At 34.3% G+C, this 15,827-nt stretch overlaps 3 protein-coding genes across 6 annotated transcripts; 2 read left to right on the forward strand and 1 right to left on the reverse strand.

Moving 5' to 3' along the window:
• Positions 1-7: 7 nt before the first annotated feature.
• Hex110 (hexamerin 110) lies at positions 8-4,015 on the reverse strand. Its single transcript, XM_070305578.1, has 8 exons — positions 3,917-4,015; positions 3,031-3,644; positions 2,442-2,866; positions 2,036-2,360; positions 1,627-1,834; positions 1,409-1,545; positions 1,052-1,337; positions 8-973 (listed from the first exon to the last, which is right to left on the reverse strand). Exons 1-8 carry the CDS (start codon positions 3,996-3,998, stop codon positions 69-71), a joined length of 2,982 nt encoding a protein of 993 aa, XP_070161679.1. The 5' UTR covers positions 3,999-4,015; the 3' UTR covers positions 8-68.
• A 2,114-nt stretch (positions 4,016-6,129) lies between these two features.
• Veli (L27 and PDZ_signaling domain-containing protein veli) lies at positions 6,130-7,417 on the forward strand. The gene is made up of 5 exons (XM_070305865.1): positions 6,130-6,355; positions 6,443-6,484; positions 6,572-6,684; positions 6,759-7,004; positions 7,097-7,417. The coding sequence occupies exons 1-5, from the start codon at positions 6,319-6,321 to the stop codon at positions 7,253-7,255; spliced, it is 597 nt and encodes a 198-aa protein (XP_070161966.1). The 5' UTR covers positions 6,130-6,318; the 3' UTR covers positions 7,256-7,417.
• A 1,184-nt stretch (positions 7,418-8,601) lies between these two features.
• Positions 8,602-14,045, forward strand: Ckiialpha (casein kinase II subunit alpha). Of its 4 annotated transcripts, none has more exons than XM_070306062.1 (8): positions 8,602-8,921; positions 9,552-9,783; positions 9,874-9,985; positions 10,087-10,299; positions 11,098-11,292; positions 11,495-11,846; positions 12,075-12,152; positions 13,410-14,045. In XM_070306062.1, the coding sequence occupies exons 1-8, from the start codon at positions 8,861-8,863 to the stop codon at positions 13,529-13,531; spliced, it is 1,365 nt and encodes a 454-aa protein (XP_070162163.1). In that variant the 5' UTR covers positions 8,602-8,860; the 3' UTR covers positions 13,532-14,045. The 4 variants fall into 4 exon arrangements, with proteins under 4 accessions (XP_070162163.1, XP_070162160.1, XP_070162161.1 ...); XM_070306059.1 differs by having other exon boundaries at positions 8,603-8,921; positions 12,075-12,168; positions 13,410-13,498; XM_070306060.1 differs by having other exon boundaries at positions 8,603-8,798; positions 12,075-12,168; positions 13,410-13,498.
• The last annotated feature ends 1,782 nt before the right edge of the window (positions 14,046-15,827 follow it).

Genomic DNA, 15,827 nt, shown 5'->3' on the forward strand with positions numbered 1-15,827 from the left:
TTCTCGCTTAAACATTATTATTACATTTGGCGATGTCGCATCTATTAAGTATGATTTATAGGAACATTTCACTGATAGTACATTTCGTTGGTGGATTGGTCTTCATGATAAATATAGACGGTTTGTACATGGACATTAGGCACGGAAAGGGCACCAGTGCTCAAGGGTCTGTTCAACGGATAGCCGAAAGGTCTACCGTCCAAAGAAATAGCACCACCAATGATTTGGGAGATGGGCTTATTCTGATAGTAATTGCTGGGATAACTGTCTTGCATATTTTGTCCCTGACTGAAGATACTTTGGAAGCCACCAGCATGGTATTGTCCGCTACCGGTATATCCTACAGTGAATCCTTGCTGCTGTTGACTCTGTCCTTGGTAAGTAGTTTGGTATCTGTCCTGAATTCCAGACTGAATGCCACCAACAACGTTATCTTGTACATTTTGTACACCTTGCAAACCTTGCAAACTTTGGAATCCTTGTGCACCTTGTATGCTTGGGGTGCTTTGTTGTGTATCTTGTACACCAGCAGTTAGCACATGTTGGACTCCTCCGACCGTATTTTGATACTGTTGTCCTTGGTCGATATCTTGCAATTGATTCCATTGCTGTTGTCCTTGGTTTTGGGCCTGTTGTCCCTGCTGTCTTTGGGTATTTTGAAACTGTTGTCCTAGCTGTCCCAGATGTCCTTGCTGTCCTTGCTGTCCTTGGACGTTTTGGACCTGTTGTCCCTGCTGTCCTTGGACGTTTTGGACTTGTTGTCCTCGCTGTCTCGATTGTCCCTGCTCTCCGTGAAAGTTTTGAGTCTGTTGTCCTAGTTGCCTCAATTGTCCCTGCTGTCCATATAGCCACTGGCTTTGTACACCGTAATTCTGTCCCTGTACTTGTCCCTGGCCGACTTGATGTTGGGTATGCGTGTACGGATATTGTCCGTGTTGTTGGGTGTAGATATTAGCATAATGGTTCCTTACGACTGCAAAGAAGAAATGACTTATTCTTTTGACGCTACTCAATAATGAACAATTTCGTCTTTGTGGCATCGATAATTCACCTTGATTTACTTGCTGACCAATTTCAGGTACAACTTCCACACTTTGCTTCAGACCGAATCCATTGTTACCTTGATGTTGAATCTGCTGAAAGTATCCCTCAGTGTCAACTACTTGATATTCATTTTGTTGATATGTTTGGTATTGTTCCGGAATTACTGGTCCATAAGGCAGGTCCGTTTGTTGTCCTGATTGAGAAATCACAACCAACAACTGAACTGGGAATCCTTGACCCTGTTGACCTTTAGGAAGAGCTAATCTAGCGGGGAAACCAAAGATCTGATGCGGCTGAAAAAACATTAATGTTTAATCTCGCGCGTGTTGTTTATCAATATAATCACGATTGTGAATATAATTACCTCGGTGATGTAAAACGGTTCCTGGGCGTGGACAGCATTGTTGACACTCTGCTTGATTTCCTGAACGGATGGGTAATCAAAGCTTTGACCTGGTGCCTGCTGGGACTGTCTAACAATGACATTCTGTCCTTGCTGAACTGTAAAATGAAGAGAAATTTTTAAACTATTTAGTTAAGAAATAAAGTAGACCATTCATAACCTTGCAAACGAAAACATACGGTTGGTTGTAAATTGATCGAGTTCGACGAATTGCTGTCTGTGTTGAGAAATGCTGATGGGATTGCCCTCATAGTCATATTTCGGTCCAAGATAGACGCGGACGACGGCATCGGGGACGTTTTGCTCACTCTGGACGGTGATCTGATATTCGTATGGCTTATGATCTAATCTGTTTACTTGTGCTTTGATTTGTTGCTGCTGCTGCTGCTGCTGCTCTTGGTGCTGCTGTTGCTGGACATGTTGCTGCTGCTGCTGCTGCTGCTGGACTTGTTGATGCTGCTGCGGCTGCTGAACTTGTTGATGCTGCTGGACTTGTTGATGCTGCTGTGGCTGCTGGACATGTTGCTGCTGCTGCTGCTGCTGCTGCTGGACTTGTTGATGCTGCTGTTGCTGCTGCTGCTGCTGGACTTGTTGTTGTTGACCAATTTGTTGTTGAACGGTTGCGCTATCGAGATCAACGTAATAATCGTTGAAGAGAGTTACAAGTGGGCTAATCTGAACGTTCTGGATGCTAACGCCAGGCAAAATAACATCATTGTACTGATATGCGGGCAGAGAGTTTTGATACTGCTGGAACAATTGGATGACTTTCTTGTAAAGTTGGTAGAAAGCAGGGTCACGAACGGCGATATTTCCCGATTCCAGAACAGAAGGAGTATAATCGTAAATATTCTGTACTTCAGGAGCGTTACCGAGAAGTTGACGCGCGGCCGCTTGAAGACTGCCATAGTACCTGCAGTAAAAAATATATCATTGTAAATATCATATGATATTATCAGATATGGTCGAGCGATTAGTCAAATAAAAGACTAACCTTGGGTTCACGCTCTTGCCAGTTCCTTGGATAAGTTCCCCAAGAATGTTCAAACCTTGCGGCTGGTAGAGGGAAAGAAAAGTACCTTGCGGAGTGATGACATGTCCAGAATCAATAGCTTCAATCAGTCTTTGTTCGATTTTCTTGACAGTGTTGATAAGATTATTCTTGACAGGGTTGAGCTGAAGATTCGAAGAGCGTGCGGGGAATTCGAGTCCATTTATGTGTCGGAGATGCGGTTGATACGGTGCTTGTACATTGATGTAATCGGTATTTTGAATCGGACCGAGTCCGTTTGCGAGACGGTTCAGCTCGTAATGAGCCAACAGTTGTTGATGAAGATAATAGTAAAGAGCTCCCTGACCAATTTGACTTTCTTGATTCTGAATATTTTGATACTTCACCGGCTTTTGCTGTTGTACATTCTAGAATTATATTTATAATTTATATATCATTACGTTCAAAAATATCAATCAGCATGCGCGAATAGAAATATCAGGGAGACTAATACACTTTTCTCTTTTTTTATGCAAGCAAAAATTTCGAACAATATTTGTTCGAAATACTGCAATATTTAAAACATGCGTACCTGCTGCAAATATCCAGCGAGATTCACGAAGGCGTAATAATTGGCAAGGCCGATATCTTGCGTGAAATAGGAAAGCTGATGTTCACCATTTGGCAAATTGGCGGTATAATTAACGGGAATAACAACAGAGCTTTGTTCATCGCTTTGTGCAACGACATTTTGAACATGTTGGATTATTCTAGCGTCGAAATAGGATTGGGGAATAATTTCGTAGAAAGGCGGCAGAATGACACCCAGTGTCTCCGGGTGCTGTAGAACGGCTCCAATGAAAGCCTTGACGAATTGTTCTTGGTTAACGTGGACGCGGGCCCAAGCGGCGGTTGCCAAGAATGTCTGATACTTTCTGGCACTTAAAAAAATTCTTTGCAAAAGAGCGACCTCCTTACGAAGCTGGCTAATAGAGCTTGAATAAGCGGTGCCTCTCGGTTGTACCAGACCGGCCTGTACAGCGCCCACATAGTACTTGACAAGGATCGGATTGTCATATTGTTGCAAATGGTTTTGGATATCGTAGGTGGTACCAATGATTTGTAGCTGTTCGTTCGGGATTTCTTGGTTGATCTGTTGTAATAGCAGTATAACGTCTTGCTGCTTCGTCAGAAGACCTTGATCAGCTAAAAAAGAACAGAGAAATGATTGGCTGCATCATTTTTCAAATTATATTCCGTGTAGATGATGTCGACATTTAAGATATGCCATTTTTTATGTTAGACAAATATCTATAAAGCTTATTATAATAGTATAAATTATTCAATTAAGAGAATAACATTAATAAAGCAATAACATTAGCAGTAATATTTTAAAGAATATTTCGAATCACATAGTCGCTGGAACGAAAAATAAGAGAGAAAGAAAACACCAAAATAAAATAATAATTATTACTTACCAGCACGTTGTTTCTGCTGCTGTTGGGGAAAGGCCGCCCCAAAAGCTGCCAGAGCCAGTAGAACGATCGTCGTGCACCTCATTGTGATGATGCTGTCAATGCCGTCTGCCGCATGCTGTCTACTGAGCGATGCGAGTCTTTTATACAAAATCGTAATCGAACAAAGACATTATCAGCAGCGACTCATTGACCCATCGCCGTGTAAAATGTCTACGTGCGATACCCCCTGCTATTTCGGATTCAGATCCGTCGAAGTTAATCGAAGGTTAAATTAAAGCGACGATAATAATTCTTCTGCGGCGCGAAAGCAAAATTAAATTACATCATCAGTTACAGGATTAGAGTTTCGCATAATGCCTTCATTCTCGTCAATTTCTTTTCCTTGCTTATTTTATTACTTTGATAGCTATATATTTTATTACCTTTTTATAAGCATATTTTTATGCAAATATCGTTTTTTCCATTACATATAAATTTTATACTATTCGAACCATCCATTTTCTTCATCCTCTTCCATTGAAATGGTGAGATTTTACTTCCTTTAACCGAAATAAAGAGCAATGTAATTTTCAATATATCGGCGTCATTTAATGATGCAATTTATTTCTCTCATCTTTTTTACAATCTCTGATGACAATTTGTAGCAGATAAATCGCGATCGAAACATCATCTGCAAAGAAATTTTACAGTAAAGTCACGCGATCTCCGGTTTATAGATTAAAAATACTTAGAATAGTGTTACAAAATATATAAGTAATTGGATCGATACAAAACTTAAGTCGCAAAGTGCAAATAAACAATATCATACATTTGAATTTCTTTTAAAATATGAAAGGATCAAATTTTTTGTTCGCCAGTGTTCTACTAATTATGAATAAAAGAAATATTTTATTAATAATATTAATTAATTTGAATAGAATAAATAAAAGAAATAAATATTAATTAATTGCAAGGATTTTTCTAAATAATTTCTGTAGTGAATTACAATTTGATAAATATATCAAAGTTGTTACTTCGTTTGACTTATTTGTACTTCAAACTTTCCATATCGAGACTTGATAATTGGCAATTATCTCATACGTTCTGTGATGTAATTCACATAAAAACATTTTAATTTCTTTAAAAATATACGTATATACGTGTGTATAATAAATTTTCAAATTAGAATAATCTTTCTATATTTTAAAAATGCGTTTTCTTAAAATTATATACGAGCAATACATGTTCATATAATTATAAGTATTACAGTTTTTATTTTCTCAAAGAAAGAATAATGACAAATAACCCGCAGGATAGTTACTTTATATTTTTGTCTCTCTCGCAGATATAATTATATAATAATAAAAGTTATATATATATATACACACACACACACATACATATGCAATTTGAATTAGAAATTACAAATTTATTATCTAGGATGCATTAATGAAAAAAATCTAACAATCTTATTTACATAAATAAATGTACACGCATGCACGCGCGCGCGCGCGTGTGTGTGTGTGTGCGCGCGCGCGTGCGTGTATATATAATATGTCTTATCACATACGAATTTATCACCATGTTTGCTTCTACTTAATTCTTGCATATCATGAAAATATCAGTAAGTATAAGATTCTGCTAGACGCAAACATCGTACAAAATAATAAAAAATATATTCCCAAACATTTTCCTATATATGTATAAAAACAGTTAGATTTTTTATATTAACACGCGTCCCTAAATGATTTATATTATTATTTTTGATATAATATCGCATATATACTGCCATAGACGAAAGATTTCATTCAGGTGAATTCTTATACATAACAAAACATAAAATGTATATATACATATATTATATCTCTTATTTAAAAAAAATATATATACAGAGAAATTAATAAGAGTCAAATGATCGATATATTTAAATACCATTTTTTACACGTTTAATGTGTACATATGCATTCATCCCCTAAAGCCCTGAAATAGTATTGCATTTTATGAATCATTTTGTACAATTCAAGATTTTTAAAAATCAACAAACAGTCATAAATGCACGAATGTCTAGATACGATATATATGCAAGTTGCGACACATCAATATATTAGGCTCTATTCAGACAAACTAGTACAAACGCATAATTCAGAGAAAAATCAACCAATCACGCGTCTAGTAGGAAAAACAGTATCCGATGTAAATTTGTTTGGAGATAGACCCTTAAACTTGATTTGAGAGAGAGTGAAAACAAACATTGATCCATTCCCGACCATTTTTGACTAAAAGTGTTCAACGCTATTCGGATAGAATTTTGCAAGTCGCAAGTAAATACATTGCGTTAGAATATTTTCGCTCGGTACATTTATACGCATCGAGATATAATTGGGGAACAAAATTTAACAAATTTTACGTAATAATCAAAAAGTATGGCAACCATGGGCGAGCCTCTTACTTTGGCAAGAGGTAAGTTTTGATCAGTCTCAATTAACGCAAATAAATTAGATGATATTTTTGATAAATTATTGCGATATTTTATCTTTTTTTTCGTAGACGTCAAGAGATCTATAGAATTATTAGATAAATTACAGAAAGGTGAGCAATTTGAATATACAATAAAGCATTTCTCATGTATATATCCATCTTGATGCCAATTTTGATTTCATAATATTTTATATTCAGGAGGTGAAGTTCCTACGACAAAATTGGCTGCATTACAGAAAGTATTACAAAGCGATTTTCTTAGTGCAGTGCGGGAAGTATACGAACATGTATACGAAACTGTTGATATTCAGGTATAATTACTGTTGTTTCAAATTGACGGATTACTTATCGATAGTTATAAATGTTGAGAACTAATTTGTCAAAGGGTTCACAAGATGTACGTGCATCCGCGACGGCAAAAGCGACTGTTGCCGCTTTTGCGGCCAGTGAGGGTCATGCTCATCCACGTGTAGTCGAATTACCGAAAACAGAAGAAGGACTTGGTTTTAACGTAATGGGAGGTAAAGAACAGAATTCGCCGATTTATATATCTCGCATTATTCCCGGTGGTGTCGCCGATAGACACGGTGGCTTAAAACGTGGAGATCAACTTTTGTCCGTTAATGGAGTGGTTAGTAAGATTTTTGCTTCTTATCCCTTTTTTTTTTCTTTTGAACATTGGAAATAAGATTTTTTACGATAAAGAGATAACATTTGTTTTAGTGCGTTGAAGGGGAAAATCATGAAAAGGCAGTAGAATTATTAAAACAGGCACAAAATTCTGTAAAATTGGTAGTGCGCTATACTCCACGTGTTTTAGAAGAGATGGAGTTACGTTTCGATAAACAGAGAGCTGCTCGTAGACGTCAACATGTGCAATAAACATTATATTTAAAAATATGCAAAATATTTAATTATAATCGTTAAGAGTATGCAAATTATCAATTACGATATATCCATAAATTTCAATTACTCGTTTCCATAATCATGGTTTAGCTGGCTTACGGCATCCTAGCAATTGTATTTATATTCCTATTCATCAATAAATGTTATCTGTTATGTATATATTTTTAACAATTCTTCATTCCATGATCAATTTTATAATATATACATTAAACAATGTTCTCAAGTTTTACGTTGAATGCAACTAATTTACTTGATATACAATATTAAAACTATCTCTTTTGCTGTTTGCCATATAAAGAGAAATTACTCTTGGATCTTACAAAAATATATATATAATATAATAATATCGCGTAGTCTGTACGGGGTATTTTATCGGTGTTATCGGGCATTGCACTTGCGCATTAGCCTCATTCTAGGGTGCGTTCCACGCTAGCGCGCTTTGTACTTGTTCAACTTTCCATAAATAACAAAGATAGAACACGCTTTCAGCGCGTAAGCGTGCTTTCGGAACGCACCCCTAATCAAAAGACGAAAGATATTAAACTTTTTTTATCAAGATTATCAAGATTCGAAACTGTTATTAGGGAAGCCATCGCTATTCGTCATCCCTTTGTAAAAACCATAGATATATAGACTGGATTGAGCATTGCGAGATAGACAAACGCGCGTATGCCGCTATAGAAAGAGAGGTGCTATATGGGTGGCCAGCACGGTGGGAAGCGAGCGGATCTAGATGAAGCTAATAGAGAGCTAGCTATAGCAGCTGATAGCAGTTAGCAGGCAGTAGAGTCCTACATTATCAACTCTAGCAGGCAGCAGGCTAGAAACCATGAGCCATGACACAGAACGCAACAAATGGCAACGCTTGCCGCGCGGCAAAAGGCGACGCGGTAGCCAATCGATCTTTCGATCTTATGGAAAAGTTGTAAGTCGATTGGCTAGCGTAGCTGCCAGTCTAAAAATGTATAATTTACGTCACGTGTACACGCTATAGATTTTCAATACTGGCAGCATTAAAGCGGAGAGCACACACTTTTGCATAGAAAATTGATTGGTCCATTTTCTTATAGATAACGAAATTGATCAATCAATTTCCTTATGCTTATGATTATGCGTTTATGTAAAAGTGTGTGCTCCCCGCTTAATATCGGAACATTCGGAACGCAGAGACCCTTGTATCGTCTTTTGCCGCGCGGCAAGCGTATCCAATTCCGCGTCCTGTGTGCAGGGACCAAAATATTCTATGCGCAAAAGCAACACGATGATCAAAGATGTCGTTGCAGTTTGCATTAACAGCATCATGTAGGAGGTTTCCGTTCTAGATTTTCGTAGTATGCGGCGGGTTGCCGGCTGCCATCTTGCACCTCGCTCGTTTGAGAAGCCGGCCGCCCTCAAAAATCCGGAGTTTTACGCGTTTGCGCGGCCTCAGCTGCTCCGTGAATAAGTTTCGTGCATTCCCAACGAATCCAACAATCCATCGTATTTAATCCGATCAAGATTCGAGCCCGGAATGCTTTAGGTGAGTCGAAAATAAGCCTACCTCAATTGCTCGATCGTGATGGCGTGTGATTTACTGGGTACATGTGTGTACGTGCCTTGTGCCTCTTGCATGCGCGTGCTTTTGCTCCGGCTTGGCCGGTAGGTAGGTAATCTTGTTAAGTTGTACTCTAATCACGGGTACAAAAGTAATTGTATCTTTACACGTACGATTTTTTCATGAATACTGCGGCCATTCGACGTACGTTGGATGTATCTAAGGTACTAACATTACAATCGATAAGGGAAAATATTGAAATAACGTGCTTTCTTCTTTTCTCTCTGTCTCTTTCTTCTTTATTACTTATTATTAATTAATAATGACTCGAATTTATGTTTCTAATTGCAAATTTTTATCGTGCCTTTTATAATTTTAAATACATCTTGAAATATATTTATCGCATAGTGTTTTCTAATCACAGCACAAAACTTAACAGTTATGTTTGGAGATTCAAATCTTTTTAAGGCTCTCTAAAATACATACATACGTGTCTATTTTTAACAAATTAAAACAAAAAGAAAATATATATATATATATATGTGCATACATATATTCCGAAATTTTTATGCTATTCCATCAACGTATGTACTAGTATATTAAAAAGATGATATTGTCAAATTGTCTGTTATACGCTTATTTATTTAATTGATTTATCGTTCAAAAATATTATCCTACTTTATATCCTTTTGTAGAGATACAAGTTTGCTCTCAATGTAAATTATATAAATTGTTTAGGTTTATTACTGCTCTCACATGTACGTAGCTGGGTGAGCAGAAGAAACAAAGTCATTAATAGCTGTAAGTTTGGAACAGATAGTCGAAACAGTATATCATTCATCAAGACGCTTATCGATAATAATATTTCCGAGAGAATGGCTTTACCTAGTAGAGCGCGAGTCTATGCCGATGTAAATTCACATAAACCAAGAGAATACTGGGACTATGAATCTTATGTTGTCGATTGGGGGTAAGCTATATCGCACGTCAGAATATCATTGATATTGTTCGTATTATTACACATTGTTTTATTTACTTTTATGTTTATTTTTTGATATAGGCAACAAGATGATTACCAGTTAGTAAGAAAATTGGGCAGGGGTAAATATAGCGAAGTATTTGAGGCCATAAATGTTACAAACAATGAAAAATGTGTCGTAAAAATATTGAAGGTGCAATAATATATTTATTGTTATTTATTGTTTGATAAACAATACAAAACAACAGAAAATAAAAATTCATAATACTAATACTGTATTTTTATTTGTTGTAGCCTGTAAAAAAGAAGAAAATAAAAAGAGAAATAAAAATTTTAGAAAATCTTAAAGGAGGGACCAATATAATTACACTCCAAGCAGTTGTCAAGGATCCAGTTTCGAGGACACCAGCATTGATTTTCGAACATGTTAATAACACAGATTTCAAGCAATTATACCAGACGCTAACTGACTACGATATAAGATACTACCTCTATGAATTATTAAAAGTGCGTGTATTGTTATAAGTGCAATAGAATCAAATATCAGTCCATTGAACCTTTGAGATTATTGTTTTATAATAGATGTAGGTTCCAGGAAGAATTTAAAGATACTGAATTTTTGTTTTTTCATATTTCTCATTAATACGGGATAACGAGATTAAATTCAATTTTATTGTTTAATTTTGCCTTTTATGCAGCGTTTCTGCATTCTTGCAAAATATTGCTATTTTGGATGAAAATGAAACCTATTCACATGTTTTATCTTTCAAGTGATTAAATAATTTATTTAAGGATTTTTTAATAATTGATAGCTTTATATAATGCTTTTTCTTCTCTCTCTCTCTCTCTCTCTCTCTCTCTCTCCCCCCCCCCTTCCCTTTTGTATCTATTATCAATATTATTTTTTTCCGCAACAATATTTGAGATATTGATAGTTAAAAACTACAGTTAATATATATAAATTGTCATTTGTATATGAATTGTATATCTAATGGTTTTACATCCCATTTATTTATTTTCTTTTTACAATGTAGAGTAATTTTAAATATATGATTTCACTTTATTAAAGCAAAGATGAACATGTGAGGGAAACACTTTCTTTTTCATCCTGCCAGTCAAAGATTTTTTGAAGTTTCAGCAATTTTTTTTTTTTGAATTTTTGGACTCTTGTGAATATTTATTGTAAGTAATATATAATGATAGCAGGTCTGAACATCATGTCCGTTCCATCGTCTAATCGCAGCTGCAGAGATAAGAATATTTTATAACATTTAATATAACTGTTTTTGTTTCCTTTCTTTACAGGCGCTAGATTATTGTCACAGTATGGGAATTATGCACAGAGATGTGAAGCCGCACAATGTTATGATAGATCATGAAAACCGAAAGTTACGATTAATCGACTGGGGACTAGCAGAATTTTATCATCCTGGTCAAGAGTATAATGTACGAGTAGCTTCCCGCTATTTCAAAGGTCCAGAATTACTTGTAGATTATCAAGTAAGTATTGCAATATAAAAATATAATAATAAAAAAAAGAAAAAGAGAGGAGTGAAAGAAAGAATTGGCTGGATCATTTTTGTGTGTATGTATGTATTTATATACATATATCTTCGAATTGCATTATAAGTTATTAATTATGTTATTAGTTATTAATTATATTATAAGTTAATGAGAAATAATATTTTTCAATATCTTGCAGATGTACGATTATTCATTAGATATGTGGTCGTTGGGTTGTATGCTTGCAAGTATGATATTTAGGAAAGAACCGTTCTTTCATGGACATGATAATTATGACCAATTAGTTCGAATTGCAAAAGTTCTTGGGACTGAGGAATTATTTGAATATCTGGACAAGTATCATATTGAATTAGACCCTCGTTTCAATGATATTCTAGGTCGACATTCGCGTAAACGTTGGGAACGTTTTGTACATTCGGAAAACCAGCATCTAGTATCGCCCGAAAGCTTGGATTTTCTTGATAAACTCTTACGCTATGACCACTACGAGAGATTAACTGCGCGTGAAGCAATGGAACATCCTTATTTTTGTAAGCATATATATGTATACACAAATATCTATGCAATATGTATTTTTTTGGAATTTATCTTTGCGTATGTGTATGTGCGCGCGCTCGTGTCATCTGAGGAGAATGTATTTAAATATCGAAGAAAGAAAAGAATTTTTAGTTAATACAATTGCGCATTTATATTGTGTATTAGACATTGTGAAATCGTGTCAAATGTATTTTTCTGCTTAAACCATATTTCTTTTCTAGATCCTATAGTAAAAGAACAAGGTCGGTTGACCATGGTGTCATCATCACCTACTCCCATGACAGGCTCAGTGCCTGTAGGTGAGTAGCGGCCCAGGTAATGTCACCACTTTAAACTACCTCTAACTCTATATTCTAATTGGCATAATTATAATATAATTAACTTATACATATATTGGATATCAAAAATTTAATACTGTAAAATATGTTCCTCTTATTTCATCAAGAGTTGTGTTCTTAAATATGTATCTTCTCTTTTCTCTTTTCCAAAATTGTTATTTTTAGCATTTTATACCCTTGTCATCACGACAAATTTATAATAATATACTTACGATGCATTCGCCTGTATAAATTTTTATGCATACTACCGCATTCAAACAGATGTAATCGCGAATGTTGTTTGCACTTTACATTGAAATAACTTGTATTTAATTAAGGTAAAAGGAATATGTAAGTTGTAAATACATTATTACAAATAGAAAATATTGATTACACATATACATTGTTCATTTGTTATATTAGCTCATCTCGTATATTAACGATCAATTGTGTATGTATATATACACGATGTCCCATAATTCGCGGATCACCCGTCATGTGCAGGTAGAGCAAATGAAACCGAGAAGAAAAGTCCTTTACCATTTTTTCTATAACACTTAATAAAAGAGTTATTATCGAATAAAGTTTGGCCGATCTTTAGCCGGGCGCTGATTGGCCAAACTTTATTCGATAATAACTCTTTTATTAAGTGTTATAGAAAAAATGGTAAAAGACTTTTCTTCTCGGTTTCATTTGCTCTACCTGCACATGACGGGTGATCCGCGAATTATGGGACATCGTGTATATGATACAGTAGCACATAATTCTACTTATAAGCCTCTCTAAACCCTTGATTTTGTGCCATCCTATATATATATATATATCGCGCTTTTCTTTTAATATATTATATTTTAAAAGAAAATCTTGACAGTTATCGGCAAATATTATATGATAGTTTCTCTAATGGAGAATATGCTTAATATTAAATAAAGTACACTCCACTCTGCATTACAGATGGTTCGAATTGTTTGATTCGAAAAAAAGAGCCAAATATTTCCTTTGCTCTAATAAGTCAATCAAATATATGATTCGAAGTATTTGTAATGCTGCACGAGAAGAGGACATTTGCAAAGGAATACTTCTTAAAAATAATGAATAATGAATTATATTGTCTTTCCATTTATATTGAAATTAAAAGAAATAATAGACATCTTGTATGTTGACATAGATCGGGCGACACATTGATATTAGTAAAAGCTTCCATGTCAAAGTGATTTTTTAACTAGGAGATTATTACAGATCCTCGTGGCGTAACAATGAGCGCTGTACCGATTCATGGGACAAACGGATTGGAAAGCATGGAAGAAATTGGAAGCGGGTGTTTGACCCTTTCAGAAGAACTGCCTCAAGTAATCTTATAAGTTCAGCAATTCTGAACCTCAACAATCCAATTTCCAATCTACTACAAAATATTGCAATGCAGCAGCAGATACACGTATTTCGTATTGCCAAGTATATTCTTCTCCATACGAGAATCATTCTGATTTGTACAACGGCTTGATCGATGATCCCATCGTTAAGACTGAAGTATCTAATTTCGCTTCGTCTCAAAAATGTATAACCACTCGAAATTTACGATGTACTTAGTGTATCACGGGAGATTAGGATTCTGGCACAAAATCTGTCACATGAAAATACATGCTCCGTCCATATGGGCCGGGCCGGTGTACATGCGATATCAAAAATAACGGGTCGCTCATTTCCGTTCTACGATTCGCGATGCGTCCCATTGTATCTACTATTTTTTTCCGATGCTGCTATTATTATCATATTTTTGGCAGATCTATAAATGCATAAAGATGCAGCTAGATTCACTTATTTAATGAAAGATGATTATTTGTGGTTACACAATACATGCAGTGGTGGAGATTTTAAGTAAGCCACCTATATATATATATATATATATATATATATATATATATATATATATATATATATAATTTGCATTCACATACACTCATGTACACAGACACACAAATGAACATATATACAGTCATACTTATACCTTAGGCTATTCAGTTTAGTACTTTTAACAATGATAAAAAAAATGTTCGTTTATATCTGATACCATAATAGTTGAATAAAATGTTTGTTATAGCCAAGTACTCTTTGCGCTTTGTGAATACCTGCTCTGTGCATCCAGCGCATATTACCATCGTGTTGTTATTCAATGAGAATGAAAATCGAAAAATCATCGATCTGGAAACGCGTCGCAAAATAAAAATTTGCTATACGTACGTATACGTGTATTATAACTACTATACAACGTTTTTCTATTAATAAAAAGAAATTGATTTAAATAAAAGTAAAAGCAGAATTTACGATAAAGTTAGTTATCGCGCGCAAATTCACAAGCACCTTAACACTTGGCACAAAGCCTATAAATATTATTGACATATATGCTAGTTCAAAAAACTTTATATATGTATATATACATATACATACACCACACACACACACACATATATATATATATATATATATATATATATATATATATATATATATGTATGTGCGTATTTATAAACTCGGTCTCTTTGTATATTGATATAATTCTTATAATAATTTACACTAGAATTTGCTTTTCTTGGTTTCATAAAAATGCTTTGTATTTTTATTATGTGCATTGAATATATAAATTATTCTACATAAATAATATATATATATTGTAAGATCAATTCATGTATACATTCAAGAGAATTTAGACATCAAGACGAAACATACTTATAAAGAATGTATAGGAATACAATACTTTCTTGTACACTATATCTTTTTTGTATAATTTTTCAAGGATTTGTCAGTTCCTATATAAATATATTTTGTATTCTCGCGCATTAAAACAATGTCTTAGTATCAAGCAGAATCTGATAAAAGATATAATGGGTGTTCCATAATTAGTTAAAATAATTATGTTTCTCTGATTATTGCTATACTATTTTTATTTTTATATAATTCAAAACAGTACATTCATAAACACACAACATATATAAACACATATACAGATTAGTAAGAATATAATATGCATACATGCTATAATGAGCAAATGTTGTTATACATACAGCATATAAATATGTAAAAAAGACTACATATTCTATATGAATAATTATATAAATATATGTTTATTTTGTCCATTTTACATTGTCACATATATTTCATCAAGTATTAACATTAATATATATATATGTATATAATGTATAACTGGAAATCCCTTTTATTTGGCAAAAACGACGCGCACAATATAGATTCAAGTTGTCACCTCTTGTTTTCTTATAAACACATTAAGTTTTAACATCAATAATCTGTAATTTATTTTTTGAAAAAGGGGAATGTGGAATAATAATCGTTATATTTAAATAAACAAATATTGGTTTAAAAACATACAATGAAATGTTACTGATAGAAATAATATATTGCGCTAAAAATTTTAGCTATATTTTTCTGTAATATACTGTAATATCGTAATGTGCAAGATATTTTGGGCGAAGCACAATGGATAAACAGAATCGTTTGAGATATTTTACCTTCTTAAAGGTTAATATTTTGAACACATTTTTAAACAATTTTTTTATTATCCTCTTTTTCACCCTCTCCTATCTAACTCTCATTCTTTATCCTTCCCCCTGCCAATCTCTCTTTTTTTCTGTATAGAAGAATCGT

The sequence above is a fragment of the Polyergus mexicanus genome, unplaced genomic scaffold (genome assembly GCF_030449975.1).
Source record: "Polyergus mexicanus isolate NDT 795.1 unplaced genomic scaffold, iyPolMexi1.0 SCAF_13, whole genome shotgun sequence".
NCBI classification, from domain to species: Eukaryota; Metazoa; Arthropoda; class Insecta; order Hymenoptera; family Formicidae; genus Polyergus; species Polyergus mexicanus.